We start from the raw sequence: 21,794 nt of genomic DNA, 5'->3' as shown, positions 1-21,794 counted from the left end.
GCAAGAGCCATTAGTCAAGTGAGATGTTAGTAGACTCTCTACAAGAGTTCAGACCCAGAAAGCAACTCTGTTTTGCTAGCGGAACTAGTCCACACATGCAGGCATTATACAGTGCCTCTACACAATTATTCCAATACCTATGACTCCCTATTCAATCCACATGCCTAAGGATGTAGTAGGCCATCAGAGAATGTTTCTAGAGACTCACCTGTGTAAGGGTATGAGCAGGAGTCAAGTTGATCACTCTGTTCAAAGGCCCAATTACTGGCAGTTCCTTGGCAGTTGACTGCCATTGTTGACAGGCATCCTGGTGCTCGGAGAGTGAGAGAGCTAAATAAGGACCAAAAACATAGTACTGTCTTGTAGACTACTTGGAACTGATCTTAACAGGAAGGTCACAAATGTTTTTATATTTTAAAAAAAAGATAGGTTTTTAATTTCTTGCAAAAAAACTCCATAATTCTCCATAATTCCCAATTGCTCAGGGGGCATTTGGCAGTTGCATCCAAGTCTTAGATGCATTAAATGAAAAAGAATTTACATTTAGCCTCGCTTTTTTAAAAATAAATAACAATTTCCCTGACAGCTGGCAAAACACGCCCAGGAGCATGTTTGCTAATGTTGGCCATGAGAACAGGGGCAACAGAGCTATTTATTGCGCCATGGGCCAGACATAAAGCTTCGAAAAGTATGATTTGTTTAACTGGAATACAGTGCAATGTACACCTGTCTGCATTGATATTCTTGAATTTATGTACTTCAAGGTCTCAGTTATATTCTGGATAAGCCGAAGCATGACTACATTTTTTCAGGTACACTTAAATAGTAAGCTTTGACATAGTCAAACCTGGAAAGGATGGATGATGCAACTCCTAAAGCCCAAGACTAAGACAAGATGACTGATGACTCTCAGACTTTCCTGAGGAGTTTAATTTGGTTGGAGCATGCAGAAACTTTAATGTGTGTCCATAAGGGCAAGCATTTGTCAATTCTAAGGCCTGTGTGTGTTTTGTACCACATTGGTCAGATTAGGGGGAGACACTAAGTTTTGAGACCAGAAACTGTTCCATATGGAGTCAGGGTCCCGTCTTAAAATTTCTCTTTTGTACATATTCTTATTTAACACATTTGTACTCATCTGGGTTTATATTGTAGCAAGGCAGAGTTTCATGAATTGTTGAATTTCTTTGGTAGGACAGTCAAAGCGAGATAGAAGGCTAGTGTCCTCAGCACATGCCTTACAGTTGAGGACAAATGAACAAATAAAAAGAATCAAAGATCGAACCTAAATGTTAAACAAAATAAGGGACAATAAGGAACCATGGGGGACTCCGCACATCGCCTGAGTTAGCATGGTCCTGAAAGGACAATTTGATAATGAGTAACTTCAGATTGTCAAAAACAAGGAAAACCAAGCAAGAGAGATCTCTGAAAGGCCTATTTCTGTCAAACAGTTGATCTTGCCAGTATGATTAACTATGTCAAATTCTGTATAGGGATCTAAGAGGCTGAGGCCTGCTGGATGTCCACTATCCAGACTATACTTTAATTAATTTAAGATGGAGGCCAAGTCAGTTTCAGTTCCATCTGAGGTTGAAACCTCAGATGGAACTGTTTTCTAAATGGTTTGAAAAGCACCTTGCAAGATCCTTCTCTGTTTCTGTTTGTTAGATCAATGGGAGGGTATTTGTAGGCCTGTAACTTATCTCCAACAAAGGGGCGAAATAGATTTTTTTTTTCTTCAGTGGTTGGATGGCACTCCATTTCCATTTTTATTGGAACCGGGCAAGATGCAAAATAATGGTTGAGGATGACTGTGTCCCTATTCCTCCCATGTGTCGTAAAATTCTATCACTGGTCATGTTCATGGAATTCCCTGCTGTTGACACCACTGCAGCTACTAATATGTGTTCCAGAATGCAAATCGCCCCTAGAGCATTGTTCTACAATAGGTAGGTACTTTGTAGGTGTCTGTAAGCTCATCCAGTATTACACAGAGACTGTGAATAATCTCTAGTATCCCATAAACGTCCTCGGGACCCATGTCCGCTTTCACACCTAGAAGCATTTCCATTTAGATATGTTTAATTTTAGAATATGTTCAATCATTAAGTAAAATTAATTAAAATAATGTTTTTTAAAATATTAGTTAAATTATTTGATTTTAATTTCCCTATGTGTTAGGGTTATTCCCTCGCTCTATACATGTGGTGGCCAAGCATGATTTTTTACTTACTGCAGGTCATTTGACCCTGCTTTGGCACTAGAACAAGTGTGGCAAATATAAATGTGCATTTTGCAAATTATAATTGTCTTAATCCAATGAGGACTGGACTGGCTACCGGGCAGTTTGTAATGCTGCTGAGCTGGGGGCTGATTTCGTTCATGGAGACCTGCGTGTGCTAATCTAAATTCGTTTTGCTTTAATTATTTCAAAGCACAAGCAGGTCTCCATGAACGAAAACAGCCCCCACCGCAGTGATCTCAGCCCCCAGCTCGGCAGCATTCCAAACTGCCCGGTAGTCAGTCCGGCCCTGAATCCAATATGGATGTGCGTTTGGATTACATTGTCCTTAGGTAAACTTCTCCGGCAATTTTACTTAACCCATTTTGCAGTGATTACTCCCCCTTGTCCCTCTGAATACCGCCCAGACCTACACGTTTGCAGATCTCTCCAACTAAGATTGAGATTTCTGTACAGAAGAGATGGACACAGAGATCTTCAGCTGGAAGTTTGTGAATTGTATTTTGGAGTACCTAAGGTAGTAACACTTTACATACTCCAAAGTAATTGTAGTCAATAGGCCCCTCTGTATTTCTCAACCATCCTTTGGATATTTGGCTTGTGCTTTCAACCCAATTTCTGGAAATGCAAATGTCCTTAACTTGTTAGTGCCCTTTCAATCCCTGTAATTTGTTCAATTTCAGCTCTAAGGGGACTAATGTTCTACCATTTTGATATGTCCCTGGAAGGCTGTGGGGCTGTCTGATGGACCAGTCTGTATGCCTGTCCAGTAGCAGCTTGTGTACAGGCGGAGTGGTGAGGCGGGTGTTGAGGGGGTGAAAGACGATGGGGAGCGCGGGGGAAGGGAGGGACACGGATAGCAAATAAAAACTTTTTTAGAAATAAAAAGAACTTACTTGCTGTACGATGCTCTTTACTGTGTCCTCGCTGAAACGCAGACTTCCAGCCTCCGTGCGGCCAATTCTGACACTGCTCTCATATTTGAAAGCAGCATCAGGATTGGCCTGAATGCTGGGAATTTGAGCTTCCAGAGAGACTGGGAGTCTGTGCTTTGCAGTCTCCAACCCAGCAACTCAGCCAGGTTGGAGACAGCTCAGTGCGCATGTGACACCGGCCAAACAGACATGCACACTTATCACAGTGCACCGACTGCCTCTCCCACTGCCCTCACAATGGCCCCACCCCAAGACACGCCAAAGCCTCAGAACATTGAAAATAAGACAACAATAAATCTGTTTTATTATCATTTCGTTTTTCAAGTTTTGAGGCTGGCGGGGGAGAACGCTCCTTTGCCATAGCGGAGGAGCCACCACTGTGGCTATCTCTGAACAATGGCCTTCTCCACCTGAAATATCAATTACATTACCTGACCTTTTGTTGTGACACCATTTTATCTTTTCTATGCTTAGGCATAACAATAGTTGCTGATGTTAGTTCATGTGGCTTGTTATCGGTATCTTACTACAAAGGTAGCACGGTGTGGATATCTTTCTTGAACCAGAAATGCAATGTATTTTGTAGGGGACTTGTGCATCGTGCTAGCTCCTACATATTTTTTTCAGTTTGTCAGTCATGGTAAAGCCAGTTTTAGTCACCCAAGGGCCATGTGGTGGCTACTATTGATCTGAAATGCTCTATCTGGTATTTTGTTGTTGTTCTGAGAGGTGGAGGATTCCATCAACTTTCAGTCCAGTTTCAATCCAGTTCACCCTTTCTGAACTGGGGCTTCACTGTTTCTTGAAGTGTATGATTTTCTCTGCTTCATTACTAGGCGTCTTCATGAGACCATTGATTTTGAAAAAGAAATGTCTGCATACACGCTAGGCTGCGTTTGATAGAGGTTTGTGGTTGTTTTGCCTTTGTTGATGAGGATATTATTCTGATGTGAGCTATACCGGGCTTTATGGGCAGGTGTACTGGAAGTATGGTTTTGTTTTCAGGAATAACTGTGTTCTGATTGGCTAACAGATATCTTCCAGGCCAATCTTGAAGTCCTAGATCAATAATACTATGGTAATGCATTCTTATAAATGTGTTATATCCTGTCATGTGTGTCATCGTCACCTGTATGTTATTATGTTTTTGTGACTTTTGGTTGTACTTTCCATGGACTTTTATATCCATCTGTATTTTTTCTACTTTAGCAAACACCTGAAAAAGTTTATATTCAGGATTTACGTATTGTCTTGAAAATTTTTACTCATACATACTTGATCATTGTTCTATCTTTTTTACATTGTCCTGAATATTGTACTGCAAATAAAATAGTTGTTAAAACAAAAGAGAATAAGTGAAAAATAACAGTCATTCTTTTAAAGGTTCTATCCAATGAAAAAATATACATGTTTCCTTATCAGATCCTGAGTCAGTTATAATCAACAGCAATATGGAGTGTTTGGGAGCTACTGCTATTTCATTCATACACTCACTCATTTCATATAAGATTTACAAACTGTAGTATCCCTATTTATACTTTACTTCATGTCAGCATTTTCATTCCAGAATATTTAACAGAACCATACAAGTAGTAATCCTTACAATTGCCAGAATGTTACATTTAGACATATTTGTGTATCGTAGAGTAATAGTATTTCTATAAAAATCCTGTACATAGACAACCAAAGGCAAACAAGAATACATCATTGTGCCAATTGGATGGGGGAAATGAGTATTATGGGTTTGACAATATAACAAGATGGCCTATATTTTTTGGGGCCATATCTTAATGCAAGAAACATGACAAATGTATGATTTTACAAATTAGACTTTAATTGAGGGTTAAGGTTGGTGTGGCTGGGCAGCGAAGGAAGGGTTGTATTGACTTGTCAGCGTTATTGCATGTGGGAGTCAAAGTTGGTTAGCTAGAGTTTATGATTTATTTCAACTGTATTTTGTTAGGGTATAGAATGTAGTTTAAGTGGGAGGACATTCCAATGAAGGAGGGTTATACAGTAGACCGAATTAATACAATTGAAACTAGATTTCAAGCAATGCAGATTTAAAACAATAAGTAGTTGGTGGTTAACAGAGTACTATGGTCAAGAAATCAAGTCAAGTCGAGTCAACCTCTTACCTAGGGATATACACCATAATGTGACTTGAAAACCAAGACATGTGTTTTGAAATGATCTCTGCAACTAGCCCAAAGTCAACAAGCATGTTGGTTGTAGAATAAGGTGGGCTGGCATTGAATAATTTTGAAGAGTACTCGATTTGCAGGGTTTATGAAGTTCTCAAGAGAGAATATGTTGGGAATCCCATATGTAGCCTACTAAAAAAATCAACTTTGCACCATGGCAAGTGAGGTTTAGAGGAACTTAGCATTGTTCAATAGCAGTTATGGGTAAACTATTCTTATGATGAATACTAGAATCTGTATTACAGTGAGTGCCCCAGGCATGCAATGAGCATTTGCACCTATTTTGTGTACCTGGGGAACTTTATTATTAAAGGAGGGCACATGTGCTTGTGTAACCCCACCTATAATCAGAACACACTGTCAGTATATTTGCACCAGTGAATCACAAGAAGGGCATTCAATGTAATAACAAGCTCTATCCCATTCTGAGCCCGGTAGACTCAGTTCAAGATTTAAAGCACTGCAGAGCAAAGCAGTATACATAGCCCTGCTTACACTTCAAAGAAACTGAACCAGCCCACAAAGGGCTTCACATTAGCATTTTGTCACTCCAGACATCTTGGGACCAGGGCAGGGATGATTGAAATTCTAGCTTCCTTTGTGGGGAGAAACTCTAGATGTTTTTCCCATTTCAAACCTGGTATAAATATTGGACCCTGAGACCCACTCTGCAGTCCCCTCCTCAACCTGTGGTTGCTACAGAAGACCTGCTCTGCTGCCAGAGGACTCCCCTACTGCTTGAGGCCTTTCCTGCTCTCTGAGTCGAAAGACTGGTTTTGAACTCTTTATCCCAGGCAAAGTGGATCCTACAGTCAGGTGACTTCCTGTTCTTAGCTAAAGAGACACAATAAGCTCAAGAGGCCTCCCTGTAGCTGCCCAACTGACCTGCCACACTGACCCTAACTGTTTTTGCAACTGGACATGGCTGAGCCCTGCCGGCCTCTGCTGGTGGATGTTCATCATCCTCAAGAGGTGCCTCCTCAGGTCCTGGATCATTGGCTGGTATCAGTTGAGCTTCTCTTGTGAAGAAAAAGGAGAAATCCTGAAGTTTTGGGCTCTTTGTGACCAGGAGTGAGCATTTGCGTGCCGTGTTGTAGCCACCAGCGACAACGGTCAATGCAAAGCTATCGTGTCTCGACACTTTGAGCTACTGTGATGCCAGCAATGACCAGCAATGCCAGATCTGCAGTTTACTCTACAGCATCGACAGTCCATGGTGACAACCAACGTGAAGCGCCAGCAACAACCGCCCGTGACGCCTGACAGGATCTTTGCACTACAGTGACGACTGTCTGAAATGTCCAGCCTGCTCTTTGCACTACAGTAACAACTATCTGTGAAGTTTTCCCAGCTCCCCGCAGCCTCCTCCACCGCAAACTAGACTTTGAGAAGGTAACTTTTTCACCTGGATTAACCTAGTCCTGTATCCAGTCCATGCTCCTTCAGGGTCAGCTAAATTTTGTGACTTCCCACGCGTCTAGCACGACCAGATGACCGTAAATGGAGCTTTGTGCTTTTAGACACTATACTTACCTAAATCTTTGACACTGCACATCTCCAGGTCTACTGTCAAATAATGTATTACATTTGACTCTATTTTCCAAACTTGGTGTGGGACTTTCTTTGTGTTGGTTTCTTCTTTTTTACTGTTTATGTGCTGCAAAAATACTTTACACATTGCTTCTAAGTTAAGCCTGACTGCCTTTATGCAAAGCTACCAGAGGGTCAAGCACAGGTTCATTTAGTGACTTTTTGGTAATTAACCCTGACAAGGATTATGATTGTTGCTTGAGTGAAGTTTCAGCCCCCAATCAATAACCCAATTTAATGTAAAGATTATTTGTACAGTGCAACCAAGTTCCACCCTGAACATTGTTTCCTTACATGGTTATCCTAGGACTAAGGGCCATATGTATCAAGATACCCATTTGCGATTCCCAAATAGCGATTTTTAAGAAATCGCTATTTGAGATTTGCAAATGGGTATGTATGTACAAAATCACATTTCTTTTGCGATTTCTTAGAATTCTATAATTGCGATTAGCAAATTGCGAATCGTAATTAAGGAATACTTTCCCATTCATTTCTATGGGCCAGGAGGCCCATAGGAATGAATAGGAAGTTATTCTCAATTTGCGAATTGCAATTTGCTAATCGCAAATTGAGAATAATTTCAAGGGTGCAGGGGTGTCCGAAGGACACCCTGTTGCACCCCTGAAATATGAATGGGTGCACATGTGGCGCACATACATAACCTAAGGGCATGTATGTGCGTCACATGGCACTTTGAAAAATGCAAAAATGTGCATTTTTCAAGGAATTCACAACTTACCACCAACTAGAAGTTGGTGGTAATTTGTGATTCCTTAAGGGCATTTTGCTAAATTTTGTTGCTACATACATTGCAATTAAGGAATCACAAAATTTGCGATTCCTTAAATGCAATTGCAAAATAAGGAATCACAAATTTTACGATTCCTTATTTTGCACCAGTTTTGCTTAATACATTCCATTTAGCAAATTCGCATTCGCAAAGGCGGAAATTCTGCGAATTTCAGCCTTTGCGAATGCGAATTTGCATGATACATATTGCCCTTAATGTATGTAACAGGTGTTGTCAAAGTGGGATCTACATTGTACAACATTGAATAGTGAAAAGGAGGCTGTGCTTTGCTCACATTAAATTTATTTCAGATAGACAATACAGCACAACCAAATCAAAACTGTTATAATATCCTATCCATTTAAGGACTGTATATAGAACAAGAACTGCAATATCAAATATAATGAATTAACAAATCTTCAATTGTATCAAGACAGGATGACCCGATGGAAGTGTTGTCACATGTAGCTTTCTTTATTTTCTTATTCAAATTCAAGCATAAAAGGCAGCCAACGCGTGTTTCGTCTGTACAAAGTTGTTATTTTCAGACTTTTTCAAGGCTAAGATGAAAGGTCCAAGTAACTTCAATATGTCCAAGCATGGTATAGGTGTATATAGATAACCCAAAGCACAATAATGTCACTGGGTCAAGAAATGGTGAAATCCAAAAAATGTGGTACACTGAGGACACAAAGTTCAATATTAAATGGAGATTAGTTATTGAAGTTATGAAGAAAGAGCGTCCCCCAATTTGCAGGAAATATGTAAGCAAATGCTATAGGGACCCCATCCGTAGTGAATTGAACATAGCACCGAAACACCCACGCATGATAACGCGGAAGAAAGCTGGTGAAGAAGAGACTGTAGGGATTATTATTCTGAACACATAGTTTATCTATTGTTTTTATTATGCAAGCCAGCATGCATTGTGTTCTGGGCCTCCTTTAAACCTTATACATGCAAAACAAAAAGGTTCCTTTGGGGTAATTTCTACTTTGAAGGTCGAATAAATATGTACCTGTGAAAAGATGCTAGGCAAAACAAAAGTGTGTATTAACATGGGGGAGTCAATAATGACAAAAGGAACCCTTCCAAAGCTATCATCATATTTTTAAAGAATAGTACATGAGCAGGTTCTACATAAATAAATGACGGAGCAGTTGTCAAGTGTACGACCAATAGGAAAGACACCAATGTAAAGCATATTCAAAATGAAACACATGGATGTTAACACATTATTACTCAGAAATCATGGAAAGAAGTATTGTTAAATCTCAAAGGGACACTTTTTGAAGATGGCAGTCCAAATCTTGCTTATTGTGAGGTTGGGGCAATTAGAGATGATTTCCGAATTTGTGGAGTTCTGCCTGAAAGAGTCTGTAAGGCCACTCAGAAGATTGTTGTTTCAAAAATGTTTTTTGAGGAATGAGGAGCTACAGCTCTTTAGAAAAGGGGCCCTGGCTTGAACAATTTCTTACAGTTTGCTGTCTTGCTTAATAGACACCCTTATGATCTAAATATTTCAGAGCGATGCAATAGAATGTTTATGAAATTTGATACTCAACAAGTGTCCTGGCATGAACCTTGTGGGGGAGGGGTGGAAAGTACTACTAGAAAAAAAACATATTTTGTCTCTTCCTGAAGAGCTTTGGGTCCTGAATGCTGCAGAAGTCCAAGGTACGCGGATTCCAGGCAGAAATCGCCCTAAAAGCAAGAGAGCTTCCTCCAGCTCTCTTAAGGCAAAATCTCGGGACGTGAGCAAGAAGCTGCTAGGCTGAATGCAGCTGTCTGGAAGGAACATAAAACCTGAAGCACTTTCTCAGGCAGGCAGGACCGTGTCCATATAGAGCTGAGTATGCCAATACAAGGGATTTAAACGTAACTGTTCCTGTCAGAGGTAGCCAGTGGAGATTGCGCAAATGTCGCCTCGTGCTGGTTTTTATAGGGATATTGAGAAGAGTCATGGCAGCGGCATTCTGGACTACCTGCAGTCTGTTCAAGAGCTATCCCGGCAGGCCCACGTACAGGGCATTATCATAATCAATGTGTGATGATACCAAAGCACGGGTAACCATTTCCCTTGCTGACCTAGGGAGGAAAGGTAGAAACTTTCTAAGGGATTTTAGTATATCAAAGCACTGACCTGTAAGCTTCTTGATCTGAGTAGAGAAGTTCAACTTATCAACAAACCATATCCCTAGGTTTTTGGTGGGTTTACCCTCAGAAGTTGGCATGGGATATTAATCTGGCTAATGCATTTTCCGGAACAAAGGGGGGAAGCTCCCAAAAAGAAGGATCTCAGTTTTCTCCCTATTGCACTTTACCTGTGCCAAGGAGAGCCATTTAAAGACGTCCGTCAGACAGAATTTAGCTGGAGAGATAGAGGAATCATTTTTCTTTCACGTGAAGAGGAGCTGGGTGTCATCTGCATAAGCCATGATCTTGGCTCCAAGCTCCTCAACCATCTGTATCAGGGGAGTAATATATGTATTATAAAGAAGAGGACTTAGAGTGGACCCCTGAGGCACTCCCGTGGTCACGGTCTGGGGGAGGAAGAGAAAGGGGGGAGCCAGACTTGTTGCATTCTGCCCTCCAGAAAGGACTTCAACCATCTCCAGACATACCCTGAAATTCCAATTTCCCGGAGATTGTCCAGAAGCAAGGAATGTGGCACAGTGTTGAATGCCGCTGAGAGGTCCAACAGAATCAAGGTCACCCATTTCCCAAATAGCTTCAGCAACTTCAACCGGAGCTGTCTCAGTGCTGTATGTGGCTCCGAAGCCTGATAGAGCCGGGTGGAGCAGGCCGTGAAGTTTGACATAGTTGGACAATTGTTTGTTTACCACTTTTACACATACTTTCGCCACGCCAGAAAGGAGAGAAATAGGGCAATAGCTGAAAGGGATAGAGGGATCCAGAGTAGTTTTTTTCAATACTGGCATGATTTTGGCCTTTTACCAGGCTACAGGCACCGTGGCTTCCATGAGGGACAGGTTGATTAGTCTATTTACCACAGGATTGACCATCTCTGAGACTGAGGACAACAATCTAGCCGGACAGGGGTCTGTCGGTGATCCAGATTTAAGAGACTTGAGGACCATCAGTGAGTCTAACAGAGCAATAGGTGTAAAAGCCGCCAAAGCAGGTGACAGTGGCAAATCTGGAGTCAGCCCGTTCAGGGGCATGCCGGAAAAGGTGACTTATAACCATAACATGTTACTACTGCAAAATGAAGGAATGGTGTATACACAGTTACAGGAATGCAATGGCAATGCTAAGTTAACTGTTTTCAAAATATCATGACCTCACAGTACAAAGCCTGAAACCATTTTAGAGAGAGTGGCGAGAGCAGATGCCTGGTGCAATCTCATGGGACCTACATTCTTATTAATGTACATTTTAAAACCATCACATTGTGTGCAATGTTTTCTAGTGTGGCCCTAATGCACTGAAGTATTAGCCTAGTAATGCTCATCTGCCTTTTCGAACTACTGTATCGGACACATTGTCATGCTTTGTCAGACACACCGAATGCAGCCTAGAGTTCTTTGCACAGGCTCAAAAGTATGACTGGTAAAAAGCATGATGAACACTTTCAAATATATATGTTCATTATCCGTACCCATAATGATGTGTTATGTATATGTGTAGTAGACTTTCTAAAATTGCTGTGGTCTCAGAAACAATGATTGTCCATACACCTCACTTCTTTCAATATTCATTAATATTCTCTGTTGAATGTCAAAATGATTGTTCAGGTACCCAAAAGAGGTTGATAAACATGTTAATATCGCTGATGAACAATAATACATGTTCTGATAATGGCATCTCCTATTTTACTCTGATTACAGGAGTAAACTAAATATATCATTTTCTTTCACAGGATTCCCATCCGAACATATCTCCAACAGCAGACACATTGGAGAAATAGGTAAGTGGCATCAGCTCTTTATTTAATATGTTACTCTTTAATAATAAAGCAGAGTCGTGTTAAAGAATCAAATATAATCTCAACATTCCATACAATAAAATATAGAAAAATACATTTCAATACAGTAGCTTAACACTCAAGTTAAAAAAGGAGAAATATGGAGGTAAACACAAATAGAGAAGACAACTGGCAAAATATTTCAATAAGGAACCAAAAAAGCATTTATACAATATATGACACTATAGAATATAGTTCCAAGTTAACTTTCCACATATTTTAAAAGATGTCTTTTTCATCTCCTAGAAAGGCTGTAGGAGGTCAATTTATCACTTTGGAGAAATTGCACTCCCAGAAAAAAACATGTTAAGAGCATTTTCACTGTGTAACAATAATCTTTTTCTCTGTCATTAGACTGCCAAGATTCCACAAATATATGTGCTTCACAAGTGGGCACATTGCTGTAGTTTCATTCAAAATATTTGCAATTTTAAACATTATAATTTCATTTCCCAATCCAAAATGTATTCTTTCTGTTGCGTTATTCAATCAATTGGAGATCTTTTCAATTCAGGTTACTTTAAGCTATGATCCTTTTATTTTTTTGTGAAAACACATTCATTGGATTAAAACAGAAATTAAAAATTAAGGGTGGGGAAGCCTAGAGATATATTGCATTTGTGTTCACAAATTAGTTTGTAAACTAAAATGTAAATATGAGCAGTATAGTTGACTGCCAGAAACAGAATCTTATGTCACAATTTGTATATGTCAAGTGCTTTGAATAGGAACATCCCTGATACATCCTACACACAGAAGAACTCTATGGCCTTATAGGTGGCAAGTGGATGCCTGTACAACTAATCTATTGGGCATATGGCCCTATCAAGCCCTGGTCGGTGTCCTACATCTAGATCTGGTCTGTGATTCAGCCACATTCCATGTACATTATGTACAGGGCAGGTAACAGACTATGCACTTATGTGTAAAAAATATGAAGAATGGCATAGGTCAGGCCTTTGTACCCTGTTCTCTGTCTAAAGCATTGATGATCTTATTAGGTTTATCTTCAGTGATGTCATCAGTGGCATTCCCTCTGATGTTGTATGTGGAGTCTTGAGCATTGCTCCCAGAAACTATGAAGACTTACTAAAAATGCCTGGCAAATTTCCATGATTTTTAAGTTTTGGATGATAACCGTAAGTTCCCTGATTTTCGTCTGGAATTGTTATACTTTTTAGAAATTTGGTTACAGGCTTTGACGTTATGGCTAAGTCTCACTGTACATTGAAAATATGTTTTTTGTGGTTTGCTAACTTTGACACTGTTTAACAACTATCACTAAATCTGCAAATATTTATTGAAAGAGGCTAAGTATCGGGATATCAGATTTCTATCAGACCAGTGCTGGAGGAAAAAGTTAGAAAGGGGTCAAAAAGTTGGGCTTCTAATTCTAGCTTCCATAGAAATATTTGCTCTGTACTGCAGCAAACATGGCATATGGAATTAAACTAAATTTAGCATGACACTAGAACTTTACTCAAAATGTGAACTGCCTTGTGGTTTGTTTTCAATCCATGCTGTAGTTTGGGAGACATTTGCATAAAGACAATATGTGAGGCTTGCATTGAAGGGTTCAATGAATTGCATAGTTTGATAGTTAATTTGGAGATATCCTGCACATTCACGGAGGTTCCATGGGTCCAGATTTGAAAAATCAATTAGATGAGAGAACATTTTCCCTTTAAATGTTTAAATGATGCATCCGATGACCTGATTTGCTGCTGTAATTATTTACTGCAGCAAATCAGGTCATCGGACGAATCATGCATGTCAGTTTCAAGCGGTACCAAACAACATTAAAGATAAGAACACACCATGTGAACAATAAATAGAAATTGATTTTGAAACTTTAGATATGTATTTTCAGACTTACACAGAAATAGCAATGTGTGAATGAAAGTAAATCTTGGGTAGACCACACCATATGCATGATTTCAGACCAACTGCCATGGAGATGGGGTCTGGTAAGCATAGTGGGTCACACCAGTCAAAGCAGCGGGTCACACCAATGAAAAGTTTTACCTTGCAGCTTTGTTGTATTTCTTTCTCCAAAGCCATAAATGGGTCAATGTAGGCTGGTAAAGTAGGAAAAGATCCCTTAAAATGAGGTATATTGCCATTAAACTCCCAATGAAGCCTTCAGTTTTTGATATTCGATTTTTTGGTTCACATTATTTCCACAGGGCAATGCAGGATGCCTGAATGTGTTTCTTCAAAGGCTCCACTGGGGCATTAAATACAGGCTGAAATATATCCAAGTGGGACAAATCATCAATCTGTAGCCACCTTAGTTGCTTTTTTTGGGAGCCGGTCAGAGCCTTGTCCTGATCCCCAGATTTTAGTGGACCCAAACCTTTGTCAAAAGGTGGCTAATAGCCCATCCACCATATTACAATTGCAATATGCTATTAGGTAGTTGTTATATGGCGGGAGTGGGAGAGGTGTGGCGCGGCCAGGGCGACTGACGCTGGAATCTGGGGATCAGGGTTCGATCCCCGGCTCCGGCGGCAGGTTAGCCCAGCACCATGTGACTCTGGGCAATAGCTCGCTTAATCTTCCCGACGGCCCCCCAGCGCCTAGAGACCCTTACGGGTGATTGTGCGCTTTACAAATGTGGACTTTTATATGGCGGCCTTTTGTGAGTGAGTCTCTCATGTGCCAAACTCTACATACTCCCCTCAGTTTCACTGTTTCTTCATCCCAGGAAGTCACTCCGGGTTTCTGGTGCAGCTGGCCAAAGAGGAGGGATCCAGGACCTAGGTCCCTTCACAGCCCGATTTTTCATAAGGTCCAGGGCAGTCCACTCACAACTCACCAGTTGAATCTAAATGTGATGATAATCATTCCTGTCTTTTTTGTCCCTGTGGCAGTGAACAGGAAGCCAGCCATATGTCCATTGTAAAGAATTTCCAGTGCCTAGGAGCAATTGAAGGACAGGAGTCCTTTAAGTTTCTGGGTCCAACAATTCAGATACTCTTGTTCCTTTTGAATTATGTTATAGGTCTGAGGTAGTGTCTAATATGTCCTCATTGCTCATATTTGTTCTGATTAGTTACCCATAACATGTGATTGGTATATGACTAGAAATTATGTGAATTTTCAGGTCAGTTATGTTTGTATAACTGTAGATTTATTGAATGTACTAGTTTTTTTTTTTTACATTATTAGAAAAACCATGAAGACACATTTTTGGTATCCTAAATAATGTTTTACATATGTATTGCTGTTTAGTTTTTGCTGAAACAATCAGTTTGCATTCTTCCAAGTCCCGGAATGATCTGAGCTGAGGAATTAGTGGAGAGGTAAAATTCTTACCTTGTGATTGGAGAATTCTCTATCTCAAATAATGTCAGAATTACCAATAAAAGCCAGCAATTTGTTGCAGCACTTCCTCTTTCACTTTAATGTCAACCTTCACAGAGTACCTTATTAGCGATGGCTAAACTCATGCTCCCCTTACAAGAGCTCTGATTTCCCTCCCAGATTCATCCCTATCCTTTTTGTTTTGATCTGGAAAGCTTCCTTTTTTTCTGGGCAGAGACAAATGTGTGAGGGACCTTTATGGATGAAAACACTTCTCTTATTTGGGTTCTCATTTGGGGTTTCCATGTTAAAGATGAGGCTGTTCCTGATATCAATTGTCCTTACTTCTCCTAGGTGGATCATCCTATCTAAGTGGTCAGTGTCTGATTGTCATTAGTCTTCATCACAGTGGTTTATTGTTCTCTATCAGGCCCCCAAATCGGATGCAAGAGGAGAAGCTTCCAGCAGAAATTCTTCTATTTTGCTTTTAAACACCACAAAATATAAAAATACATTCTACAAAAGTTACTTTCAAGTTCAAATTGCCGAAATCTACATTGACTAGATTTTGATGAACAATGGAGAATAGCTTCTAAGCAAGTTGATACAATTTTCCTGGGCTGAATTGTGAATGAGCATATTCTTTTATTTTGCAGTTTGGTCTACTAAAAGGAATATATAAATTTGCCTACACAGTGGCAGACAACGTTTTGTGACTTTCTATTGTGAAAATATACTTTTCTTTAACATTTAATGTGTCCCAGTATTCACATTGAGCAACCTACGCTGTGGGCTTACACTACACACTTCAGGCTGACACATCCAATGCATACAATTAAGTTTCCTACATTACAGAGCAATTTTCTCTGGAATGTGTTAATGCAGTGTTTTGAAAAACTGCAGCAGGCTGTACATAATGGTGTTCTCTGGAGATGTATATTTCAGTCATATGTGAGGGTTGTGTTAACACTCATTGCAGCCCAAGTATGACATTTGACTTCTAGACCACAGGTACATTCTCTGCGCCAATGTATCACAATCTCAATAGAAAGTTAAATAACCATTTGTGTGCAGTTACTTTTTTCCTCATGTTTTCAGGGGGAGGGCTTATGCATTGTGAGACTAAATTGCACGTTTACAGCACTCAGAATACTAGCAAAAGTAAGTCTACGCAGTACCATAAAGAAAACGATGTTTGCTTCTGGCTTCATCTACACAACTGTTTATGAGTGACCACCTTTGCTAGAAATGTCATATTAGGTTCTGTTAAAATGTTTAGTACTTAGGAATTCAATTGAGACATGGGGCCTTCTTTAGAGTTTGAAGGAAAGGGTAGTCCATCACAACGGCAACGGAGTAACCTCTCCGCCAAACTATCAGTCAGTACACCCGATTCTAAGTCAGTCAAGCCTCCAGGTTTATGGAGATGAAATAAAATGAATTCTTTCTGTGTAAACCTTCCTCCAGTGGCCCGATGGTTTGAGAGCCACTGGAGGAAGCACATAACACTGTCCGTCCTACTTAGGTTGGATGGCATTATGCTTTTTTTTCTGTTGTTTACTGTATGGTAAAACCTGGCAGCAAGGGAGAGGAAAAAAAAGAATGTCCCCCACACCGTGGGAGAAAACTTCTATGGTACAGGGGGCGTTTGATATTTTTCAAAACAAACTCTCAAGTTGGGAATAAAAATTGAAATCAGTGGAAATGTTTGACGGCCTTCTGTCATGTTTGACGGACTCATCTGTCAAACTTCTCCAACATTTATGGGGACCATCATGACGGATAATGCCTGACACTAGGGGTAGCGAGGGCAGTTCCAGGACTTCTAAAGGGCATGCTAAGAGTAGTAGCGGCTACCACTGGGTACCCCTAACTGATGACCATGACCCTAGACTTTAGCTGCTTAAAGGTCTATAATTGTTATTGTTATTGTTATTGTTATTTTAATTTTATACCGCGCCTAATCACCTACAGGTCTCTAAGCGCCAGGAAAAGATGGTACAGGACAATAACATAGCGGAATCAGAGCAAAGAACAACACTAAATTATGCCATGCTCAGGCTTCTCCTGAACAATAGCGTTTTTAGGCTCTTTCTAAATCTTAAGAGGTTTCCTTCCTCACGCAGCCCTCCAGGCAAGCTGTTCCACAGCTGGGGAACCAACACTGAGAAGGCTCTCCCTCCCTTCGTCGCTAGCCTATAGCGAGGACAGGTCAACAGCTGCGAGTCCGAAGACCGAAGTGTTCTCACCGGACAGTACAGCTGCAGGCGCTCTTTGATATAGGCCGGAGCCTTACCATAGATTGCCTTATGAGCTGTACACAGACTCTTAAATTCCACTCTTTCTTTAATTGGAAGCCAATGTAGGCTTTGTAATAAAGGAGTGGCTTTAGACCTCCTCGGGAGTCTAAAGATCAATCGGGCTGTGTCATTCATTAAGACCTGGAGCCTGTTGGTAAGAGTTTTCGGTAAGCCAAGATAGAGAGCATTCCCATAATCAATTCTGGAAATGATAGTGGCAGCCACTATTGATCGCATCATGGGCTGTGAGAGGATAGGGGATAACTTCCGCAGTTGCCGAATGATATTTGTACAGCTGCCTACCACCGACGAGATCTGAGGAGCCATCGACAGGTCGTCGTCCAACCTAATCCCCAAGCTTTTTACAGCCAGGCTTGGTTTTGGGGCAGGGCCCAACTCCATAGGCCAGTAAAGATCACTCCAAGGTGAGGAAATGGATGGGATAACTAAGATCTCAGTTTTGTCAGGATTGACTTTTAAAAGGTTATCCGTCATCCATTGCACCGTGAACCTCAAGATGTTCTGGGATTGGAGTTGCGCAGCCGTGGTGTCGTTTATACTTAGCAGCAACTGCGTATCATCCGCGTAGTTAAAGACTTTACAGTCCATCGCAGCCAGCGAAGCAATCAGTGGTTGCAGGTACAGATTAAATAGAAGCGGGGACAGGGCAGACCCCTGCGGTACCCCACACTCTAAAATCCCCACCTCAGATGTTTCATCCCCCAGTTGTATCTTTTGGGTCCTTCCTGTAAGGAAGGATTCCAACCACTGAAAAGCCAAGCCCTTAATCCCGAAGTTCTTTAATCTATCCAAGAGCAAGGTGTGGCTGACAGTATCGAACGCCGCTGATAGATCTAATAAAATCAGGGCGCTCGCTTTCTTACAGTCAGCCCTGCCTCTTAGTTCGTCCAGCACCGAGAGCATCACCAACTCGGTGCTGTGATGGGCTCGAAAACCTGCCTGTCTATCATGGAGTAGGTGGTAAGATTCCAGATAGCACGACAGGGACTGTAGAACATGCTGCTCAAGGATTTTTGAGAGAAAGGGCAGCTGGGAGATGGGTCTGTAATTCTTTAACACAGCAAGATCCGACCCCGGTTTTTTCAATAAGGGTCTTACCCGCGCCTCCTTAAGTTCACTCGGCAGATATCCCATGTCTAGCGATCTATTGAGGAGAGAGATGATACAATCCTCTAATAGAGGGCGCGCGACGCGAAAGATCTCAGGTGGACATGGGTCAGCTGGGGAGCCAGATTTAATTTTTCCCATCAGCTGTTCCAAGATTAGTGCATCCATCTCCGGGAACACTTCAAGAGAGCAATCGCTCGCATTCTTAGATGTTAGGGCGGTGGCAGTCCCTGTCGCCGCCCCATTCTCTATCTCCTGGACAATGATCTTCACCTTCTCCAGGAAATAGGCCTGGAAGGTGTTGCAATCGAAAGGGGCCTTAGCATTGTCAGGTTTTTTACTCAGCTCGGCCAGTACTTTAAAGGTTTCTTTCTGGATATTAGCAGCCTTACTTAGGCGCGACTCAAGTTAATCCGCTTTAGCTTGGATCATAAGTTTTTTATATTGATGGAGGGAGGCCTTATAGATATTCCTATCCATGTCCTGCTTGGATTTCCTCCACAACCTTTCTAACTTCCTTAGCTTTGTTTTAGTTTCCCTTAAGAGTGGTGTAAACCAGAGAGCTTTCCCTGACCCCTTTATTTGCTGTACTCTCACTGGCGCTATTTGATCGATAGCCCGAGTCATACTTCTCGTTAAATCAGAGTATTCTCGGTCCAGGTTACAATCCAACTCTAAGACCTGGGGGGGTTCCAGAAGTGCCTTGGTCAAAGACATCAGATTGACTTCAGCCCATTTCCGGGTTTTTCTAGAACCGTGTGAGTTACGAACGACCCCGCTATTGAGGGGGACCTCACAAGAGACCAAGCAGTGATCCGACCAGACACAGGACACTGCCTCACTAAATGTTAGAGTGGCATCTGTGGTCCACATGAGGTCGAGAGTGTGGCCTTTTACATGTGTTGGGGCATCCACAATCTGTTTAAAACCCAGTGCAGACATTAACCCCTTCAGCGCTAATGACAAGGGTAACTCGTCATGGAGTTTCCATTGATTTCAATGGAAAGTCAATGGAGCTCCTTGAACACCCTTAGCATCCAAGTGGTTAATGTGTCTAACTGACGCGTGGGTGAGTCCCAATTGGGCTTGTCCCAATGTAGATTAAAATCCCCTGTTACCAGGATTTTTGTATATCTTGAACTAAAGTCAGATATAATAGGACAAAATAGGTCAAAGAAAAGTGGAGTTGACTTAGGCGGGCGATAGACAGACAAAATCACCCAACACACATTGTGTACAGTGACCTTTACCCCGAGCAAATCGGCTAGGTCAATCGTCTCTGTTAATACCTTTTCAACTGTCATAGTCTTCCTATAGAGGATAGCTACCCCACCCCCCCGTGAGCCCCCTGGGCGGTTGTGCCACATTATATCATATCCGCTTGGAACAGCGGCAATGATATCAGGCATCGAGTTCTCATCCGTCCAGGTCTCCGAGAGAGTCAGGACATCGATATCACTGTCCTGAAGCATATTATATACCTCCAAATGATGGCAGTGAAGCGAGCGGGTATTAAGGCTAGCTATTTTTAGAGTGGGATGTTTACCCAGGGCAGATGTAACCCTGACAGTCTGGGATATGCCGTGGTTTTTAAGCAGCAGCAAGACCGCCTGGTCCACCATGGGCTCACCTCTATTCAAGGATTTAAGCTCCTCTGGGGAGTATATGCGACGCTGACCAGTCGTATAATGAGCTGCCTCTTCTGACACTTACTCTACATCCATACTATGCAGCTCCATTATCCGTCTCCCCAACTGCTGCTCCTTTCATGTCCTGGTTTCATTATGATACTGATGGGATCCTCCTTGATAATAAGGAGTGCAAACTCTGTTGGTATTCTAGCAATACCATGCTTCTAGTGGAGTCTATGGATGATCCTACTACAGTACAGATTAATAATTAGATGGCAAATATATCTAAAAAATCCAAAACAACTTGTTAATGACTGTTCCTGGATTTCAGTCAGGATGAGGATAGGATGGCCAGAAATGAGTACTGTTTCAGAATGCCAATCAAATAAAATGTCACACTTGATAATCAATGAAAGAACATTAGCTTCCCCAGGCAAGCAAGCTTTCCTTTTTGTTTCCAGAGAAGCCCTAACCTTTTGTGGACACTGAGCAACATATGTGTGTTGAATCAAATAGTGAGAAACACCCACACCTTGATGGAACATATTGTCTTAAAGGTTTTGGCAACATTATAATAACATAAATGAAAATTATGATACACTCAATATTGAACAAGAGGTTCATTGATTCTTGTCTAGGTTTTATGTCTAGAATTCGGTCTGTCAACTCCATTTGTTCAAGCACTTGCACAAGTCATCCTTTGGGGTTACTGTTTATTACAAGTCCCAGAAGGATCTTTGAGAGAACTTTTGCATCAAGGTTTTCTAAGCAGTAGGAGTAAACAAAATACTTTTGTATTACATTTACAATATGCATGGGAAATTGAAATGCTTCAAACTTGCTCCCAAGAGCAGATGTGATCATTTTTTAAACCATCTTTCCCCCAGTGAGCTACACTTTTGATGTAGCTCACTAAATCTAACAAACAATATACAGCATTTCCTGATGTGGTATCACCCAGTTGAATTTTTTCTTCTCTCTTGAACATGTTTAAAGATGAATTTTAATGTTTATTTATTTATTTTATTTATTTATTCAAAAGGTTTTATATAGCCCTGCTGGACCCTAGAGTATCAGAGCGCTTTACATAAACAGATGCAAATTAAGTACAATACAATATAAAGTTTTCGAGTGTACATGAACATTAAAATAAATTACAGTGGAAAAAGAAAGAAAGAGAATAAACGAGTACGGTAAGTAGTGGGGTCAGGAGAGCGGAAAAAGGAGATAAGGGGAGAGTTGAGCATAGAGATGGGGGTGTTCAGTAGGATTCAGGATAGATACATATTAGGATCCCCAGTATTTAATGAGGAGAAGTGATTTGAGTCTTCTTTTGAAGAGAGGGTAGGATGGGTTGGAGCGAAGGTCTTTGGGAAGAGAGTTCCAGATTATAGGTGCATTGCCTGAGAATGCACGAGATTGGGTCTTTTTACATTTGATTTTAGGAGGGATAAGGACAAGGGAGTTGGTACTTCTCAGGGATCTAGTACTCCCTGCTTTATGTAGTTTGTTTGAAAGGTAAGAGGGGGTGTCTTGGTGAAGAGCTTTGTGTATAATTCAGGCTATCTTGTATGTGGATCGACCTTCAATTGGGAGCCAGTTAAGATTTTTGAGGACATGGGAGATGTGCTCAAATTTTCTACAGTCAGCGATCAGTCTAGCGGCTAAGTTGAG

General features: G+C 41.1%; 1 protein-coding gene across 2 annotated transcripts in view; it reads left to right on the top strand.

The window, feature by feature from the left end:
* Nucleotides 1–21,794, top strand: part of TAFA1 (TAFA chemokine like family member 1) — a 1,287,521-nt gene that overhangs the window by 661,476 nt on the left and 604,251 nt on the right. For both annotated transcript variants that reach the window (XM_078661481.1, XM_078661480.1), the window contains exon 3: nt 11,651–11,698. In XM_078661481.1, the coding sequence (XP_078517607.1) occupies nt 11,651–11,698 (48 nt within the window). The remainder of the gene's footprint in view (nt 1–11,650; nt 11,699–21,794) is intronic.

The sequence above is a fragment of the Lissotriton helveticus genome, chromosome 9 (assembly GCF_964261635.1).
Source record: "Lissotriton helveticus chromosome 9, aLisHel1.1, whole genome shotgun sequence".
Classification (NCBI taxonomy): domain Eukaryota; kingdom Metazoa; phylum Chordata; class Amphibia; order Caudata; family Salamandridae; genus Lissotriton; species Lissotriton helveticus.
Note: the sequence above shows the minus strand (reverse complement) of the source record. Positions and strands in the feature narration are given on the sequence as shown.